Source organism: Colobus angolensis, unplaced genomic scaffold, assembly GCF_000951035.1.
Source record: "Colobus angolensis palliatus isolate OR3802 unplaced genomic scaffold, Cang.pa_1.0 Scaffold54, whole genome shotgun sequence".
NCBI lineage: Eukaryota > Metazoa > Chordata > Mammalia > Primates > Cercopithecidae > Colobus > Colobus angolensis.
The window spans coordinates 1,786,369-1,792,692 of NW_012118932.1; the positions used below are offsets into that span (position 1 = coordinate 1,786,369).

A 6,324-nucleotide genomic window follows, 5' to 3' on the forward strand; every position below is an offset into this window, starting at 1 on the left:
AGGCGGAGCTTGCAGTGAGCTGAGATCCGGCCACTGCACTCCAGCCCGGGCGACAGAGCGAGACTCCGTCTCAAAAAAAAAATAAAAAGTGGTTCGGGGGAACTACAAGTTTCCTCCTAAGTGACCACGTGGGATAACTAAGCATCAGCTAGATGCTCTTCTCATCGTGGTTTCATTTCCAGCTCAGCGAAGTGTGACTGGCGACAGAGGGGAAATAAAGACAGACACTTCTCACAGCACAGGGAGGGAGGCAAACGCCCGGCAGCTGGCCTCAGGGGACGAGGTCAGGGTCTGCTGCCCTGCATGGTTCTTCAGGCCCGGCCGGCACCAAAACTCACAAATATTTATCCTGTGCCACATGAGAATGCCCTGCTGCCGGCACCCAAGCCCGTCGAGCCACACTCATCACCAGCCAGACTGAACTTTTCCAGAGTAAGCCCTCTTCCTGGTCTTTTTTCTGTGACCTCCCAGAGGAGTAGGTATTTAATAAATATGCCAAGCTCCTGGCGAGCCACCCACGCCTGGCCACAGCTGAGAGGGTGAGGCTTCCAGGCTCTTGTGGGTTTACATGGCTGGTTGGGCTGATGAGCCACTTGTGGGCTTTCTGGGTGCAAGTCAACACCTTGTTTGGGTCCTGAAAAAAGCATTTCTGGTCCTGTAAAGCTGAGGACACATTTCTAGACACAGTGTGGGAAGCACTCCTGGGAGATTCACTGCCTCCCACTCATGGGCTGGGCCTGTGCCTGACCGTCACGTGGGCACCATGAGGGGTGAGCAAGAATGGTGCCCACAGGGGCCAAGCAAGCAGGAAGTCAAGTGGCGGTGCGCAGGGTGGCGGCATGCAGGGCTGGCGGCAGAGTGCACGGTGCGGGGAGGCGTGGAGGACGCTGCTGTGCCTTCCAGGGATGAAGAATGGCGGTGAGGCCGGAGGGAGGCTACCCAGTGAAGGGACAAGCATGGGCCAAGGAAAGGAGGGGGAGGCCTGGGGACCCTCCTGCCCAGCCCAAAGCCCTCACCTTTGAGTACATCGCAGCCCATCACCGAGAGGCGGCCGCTCTCCACCAGGTAGCCCACGGGCACGTTCCAGCCCACTGTGCGATTGATGCCCGTGTGGCAGGACTTCACGCCTTTCAGGGTGTTGATGGTCACTTGGGAGCTCCTCTTGACCACAGCCACGGCGTAATAGGAGGTACCAACCTCTAGGAGGGGAGGGGAGCGGGTGAGGGCAGCACGGAGAGGCCTCAAGGGAGGCTGCACCAGCACCCTGCAGGGGCCGGCTGTGGGAGAAGTGTGTGCACGGAGCATGGCTGTACATCATGGATGTGTGCATAGCATTCTCGTTACCAAGACAGCAAGTGGGCTTAATCCACATGTACTACGAGACCCTGCCCTCTAGCCTCTTGAGGTAGATACGATCCTGAGATATTAATGTATTCACTAATTTCCCCTCTTCCTAAGCAGCTGGTGCTTAGCTGGTTCACATTTGCTCACATCAGGGGAGTTATTTAGCTGGACAGAAAGCAGAAGAAGCCAGCAAGTCCTTGCTTTCCAAAAGCCTAGGCCCCTAGGAGAACTTGGAGGGTTTGAGGGAATGGTATCAGGGTCGTGGGAAGAAGGGTGGCTGGGACAAGCAGGGGAGCAGGGGAGGAGAGGCGATTTCCTGGTGCTGAGGGGGTTGGAGGAGAGTGAGAGGAGGCAGAGACAGAGAGACCTTGCAACGGGGTCCCAAGTCACTCACGACCCTCAAGGCTGCAGGTGCGTGTGGTGGGCCAGGGCTCTGCAGCCTTGTGAAATGTTCCCCTGCGCCAAGGTGGCTTCAAGGGGCAGTTCAGGCAAAACACAGATGACGCAGCTATGGGAACTGATTACCAGAGGGCCTCCCACCGCACGAGCACACACACAGGCATACACGCATGCGCAAACTGCCGGGTGGGGTGGGAGGCAACTTCAGAATGAAGTTGGGTTCTAGAACATAAAGTCAGTGTTACTTCTTGCCCACCAGGGTCTGCCCCCACCAACCTAAGTAGCTTCATCTGGTGCCATCCTCTGACTCACCCACCTTGTTTCTTTCCAACTCCCTGGACCGCCTGAGATCGTTGCGGGGCTCAGCTTGCGCATCGCCTCCGCAGAGCACCGTCCTGCCTGCTCTATTTCAGTGGGTTTCTCTGCACCCCTCGTTTGCTCTGTCCTGCCCTTCCCTTTTCCTCACAGCACCCCCACATGGGTCACTGTGTAGTTGTGTGTGTGTTTACTCTGCTCTGTGAAGGCAGGAAGGTCTCTGTTTACTGCTCCGTGCTCAGACCAGCGGGTGGCAGGTGCTTAGCAGAGGTATGGAGTTAATTAAAGAGGAAGAGGTGCGTGGGGCCTCGGAGGCAGAGCTGGTTCTGGCTGATGGGTGTGCAGGGTTGGACCGTGCTGTGTGTCATTTGATGGTCATTCATTCAACAAGGAACCAGCCAGTGCTTTCTCCAAGCGAGACGCTGTGTGGAGTTCCAGAGGATAGACATGGGGAAGGCTGGGCCCTCCTCTGGGGACTAACGAGGCTGAGCAGGCAGAGGCTTGCAGAGGCCGTGGGGGTGCAGGCAAGAGGCCCTGCTCCAGGGAGGGAGGGGCTCAGGGAGCACCTTGGAGGAGGTGACAGTTGCAATGGACTGTGATGGAGACCAGACGCCGGCCAAGCAGAGGTGGCGGGGGAGACGCAGGAGCAGGCTGAGCTGGAGGCAGGTCCCGTGTGTGATGCGGGCACTGGGCAAAGGAACTCACGCTTTCCAGCACGTACCACATCAGGTGGGCACACGGCCTGGCTCATTTAGTCTGGGTGACAGTGCAGGTGTTACCATCCCCATTTTACAGTCCGGGAAGTGGCGGTTGGCCAAGGTCACAGAGGTCATGGGAAGGGGAAGCGCTGGGTCTGTTGAGCTGTGCGGCTGCCAGGCGGCACCTCACTACCCAGAGCTGAGCTTCTGACAGGGAGGCCCTGAGTGTGCAGGTGGCTCGGCATTAAGGGCGCCTCGCTCACCCCAGGCAGTTACACACACAGAAAACCGCGCCCGGCACTGCACCGCACCCGGGGCAGCACCACGCCCGGCACCGCACCATGCCCCGCACCGCACCGCGCCCGGGGCAGCACCACGCCCGGCACCGCACCAGGCCCGGGGCAGCCCGCTGTAAGAGCTGAGTGGGCACAGGCTAGGGGGCTGCTGGGCTCCCTGTGGGGAAGAGCAGACTTGGGGCAGCTCTCTGTGTCCCAAGCTCCTGCCCCTGGGGAATTTCAGAGAGACTTAGGGCGTTCGTCTGGCTGGGACTCCGGGACTGCTCTGTGGACAGGGCTGATGGTCAGCTCAGGCCAGGCCCAGCAAGGGCAGCCTGGAGAGCTGACTTCCGGCGCAGGCCGTCCTCTCTCCTCCCACCGCACCCTCCTACCTTGATCGTACACTTCGCCCACCACAGGCTTCAGGCCATACTCCTTTCCCGCCTCATAGATGGCTCCTCCATCCAGAGTGATGGCGTCGGCCTCCTGGGCCTGCGAGGAAACGTGGCTCAGCCAAGCCTGGCCCAGCCCGCCTGTTCGGCAAAGAACCTGGGACACCAACCAGATGGCCTGGGGCCCCACACCAAGGCCCGGAGGGCTGTGCTGTTCTTATCTGGCCCTGGAGCCCAACCAGGGCTCAGGGCTCTCCCCTTTCCCAGGCCAAGGATTCACCTTGCTTTCCTAATAATGTTATTTTAAAAAATACTAATCAGTAGTTTTGCAGGACTCAGATATCCTAGTAAAAAAATCAGATAATAGAAAACGGCACGCTTTCTGTCCCTCCACCCTGCGCCTCTACTGCCACCCTAGGTGTTCTAGCTTTTTTTCTCTAAGATGGTCTATGCTTGCGGTTTCTGCCCTCACATGGAGCCTGACCCACAGCCGTGGCCCCAGTGTGGGCCTATGATTGGATGAGGTCTTGGGGGCACACTGGGGGCAGAGCTGGAATGGGAAGCCAGCTCTCTCTGCACCCACCTGGGAGGGATGCCACTCTCTCATGGTGCCTCTGAGGATTATCAGTGTCATTTAGCAGGTCTCAGCAGACCTGCCTTCCTACCCCATACTCACCCACCTGGGAGTCCAGCCCCTGCTCCTCCTTCCCAGAAACCACACAAGCCCCATTCTGGAAAGCCCCATGGCAAAATGAGCAAGTAGCCACCTGGGGCCACTGAGGGGTCACCACCATCTGGGCTCCCTTGGCAGGGGCCTTGTGGAAGGGAAGCCTCTCAGGCGCCTTTCCTTGCTGGCGCCCCTCTGAGCGGGTCCTCCTGAGGCTCCCACCTCCTGGCCTGGGCCCGGGGGAGGCGAGCTGGCCTTGTTGCCGGGGAGACTCGGGAGATCCTATGGGCTGGGCCTGGCAGGGCAGGGTCGGCTCCTTTCTGGGTGAATGAGGCTATTGTGTGCTCCCTCCTGAGTCAGAGCCCTGTTTTCTGGCAGGGCGGAAAGGAGAGGACTCACCGCGATGAGCTGGATGCAGTGGTCAGGCGAGGTGCCCTGGACGCAGAGGAGGGAGGGCTGGATGCCCGCTTCCCGGAAGGCCTTGCTCATGTTGCTGCACTTCTGCTGCTCTGGGTCTGAGGTGACGCACCACCGCACCTCCATGCCACCGAGCACTGCAGGCAGGGAACTGTGAGGCCCAGCTCCCCCACCAAGCCCAGTCCCGGCCCACCGTGGAGGGTGGCTCCAGCAGTTCTGTGTGAGCCCATCCGCCTGGAAAGCCAGTCCTCTACGGCAGCCCTGCCCTCCCACAGGCACAGAGACAGGGCACGGGCTGGCATTCCCGTGCTCAGGGCCTCTCTGACCAGGGGCACGGCTGCTGGCAAATGGAATGGCTCAGAAGCTGGCCCTTTACAGAGGTGTGGGAAGGTCCACAGGTTGCTCTCAGCTACCCCTACCTGGTGGGAGCACTGGCTAGGGAGTCTCGGCAGGCCCTGGAAGTGGAAGTTCCTTCCCCTCTCTAGGCCTCCCAAAGAGCGTGCTCGTGTGGGTTCCCTCACCCAGCAGTGTCCCTGGGCCTTTCTTATGAACTGCGACAGGAGAGTGAGGTGAGGGGGCTGTGGGTGGACTGCCCTCCAGGGGCCCTGCACCCTCGGGGAGTGTCTGCGATGACGCTGGCTGCAAACCCACCCTCGGTGGGCACGGTGCCAGGCCCTGCCAAGGGAAGGCGGCAGGCACAGAGGGGAGCCTGAGGACCCATCAGGGCGGGTTCAAGCCTCTCGGAGCCTGCTTCATCTTCCGATAAAGCAGATAACCGCCCCCCCCTTCTGTGTTGAAAGGAAACCCATGTAGAGAGCCCAAGACACACAGATCCTCAGGGGACTTCTGCTTATGCCTCAGGATCTGACCGGGTCAGAGTCCCCGAGAGCTCCAGGCCAGGGCCCCAGAGGAAGGGGTGCTGGAGCCCCTTGGGGTTGATGACTTTCAGGCCTTAACTCCTCTGCCAATCACCCTGCCCCAGCCAGCATTGCCAGAGGCCTGTGCTGGAGGGAAACGCATGACTCCCCTTGCAACCAGGTCACCCTCCGGTGGCAGCCCCACCAGTCCGAGGGCCGAGACTGCAGCTTCCGCGACAGCCCTCCCCTCCCCACTCCCGGCGGCGCCCTGGAAAGCCGAACTGCCCTCCCCTCCGCAGCGCGCCAAGCTCCCCGGCGGGAAACGGCACAGTGCAGACGGCGGGTGGTCGTGGCTTCACTGTTTGCACTGATGAGTGCGTCGCCTGCGGCCACAGCCGTGCCGCCAACTCCGTCCCCGCGAGCCGCTCCCCGAGGCCCCGCCTCCCGTCCCACCATCCCGGCCCCGACTCCCCGGGGCGCCGGCGCGCGGGGACCCAGCCTCCGCCCCGACCTCCGTCCTGCATGTGCAAGGCCCCCTCGGGCGGACCCCGCGCCCCTCCGGGTCAGTCCCTCCGAATCTTCTCCCGCGGGGCTCGGGGGAAAGAGCCGCTCTGGCCCCCACAGTCGTCCTGAGTTCCTGCGCCCGTCAGGAGGGGCCGCCCTCTGGGAGCTCCTCGCCACATCCACGGCCTCCCCGCCACGCCTCAGCCCGCGCTTTTCCCTGGCGCGCCGGAAGCCTCACGTTTTCAAGGCCCGGCTCAAGGCCGCCTCCACCAAGAAGCCTTCCAGACGTGCCCGTCTGCGCTTCCGTGCCAGTTCCCTCCGCCGTCCTCACTCGACCCCGAGCCCCTGCGTCCCCTGCCTCGCTCCCCCAGAGCCGCGGGCTCAGGCACATCTCCAGGCCCAGGACCCCCGCCCGCCTTCGGCGCTCACAGCGGGGCCTCACCGGTGCGCAGAGCC

At 61.7% G+C, this 6,324-nt stretch overlaps 1 protein-coding gene across 2 annotated transcripts in view; it reads right to left on the minus strand.

Moving 5' to 3' along the window:
* The window catches only part of MFI2 (antigen p97 (melanoma associated) identified by monoclonal antibodies 133.2 and 96.5), a 29,768-nt gene extending 23,450 nt beyond the window's left edge, over nucleotides 1-6,318 (minus strand). Inside the window, exons 1-4 of one of the 2 annotated variants that reach the window (XM_011961189.1) lie at nucleotides 6,311-6,318; nucleotides 4,490-4,644; nucleotides 3,424-3,523; nucleotides 1,017-1,199 (exon numbers count right to left, since the gene is read on the minus strand). In XM_011961189.1, the coding sequence (XP_011816579.1) occupies nucleotides 1,017-1,199; nucleotides 3,424-3,523; nucleotides 4,490-4,633 (427 nt within the window). In that variant the 5' untranslated portion in view covers nucleotides 4,634-4,644; nucleotides 6,311-6,318. Of the gene's footprint in view, nucleotides 1-1,016; nucleotides 1,200-3,423; nucleotides 3,524-4,489; nucleotides 4,645-5,028; nucleotides 5,211-6,310 lie in introns of those variants that run through there. The other variant, XM_011961190.1, reaches the window with a different exon arrangement.
* Nucleotides 6,319-6,324: the final 6 nt, after the last annotated feature.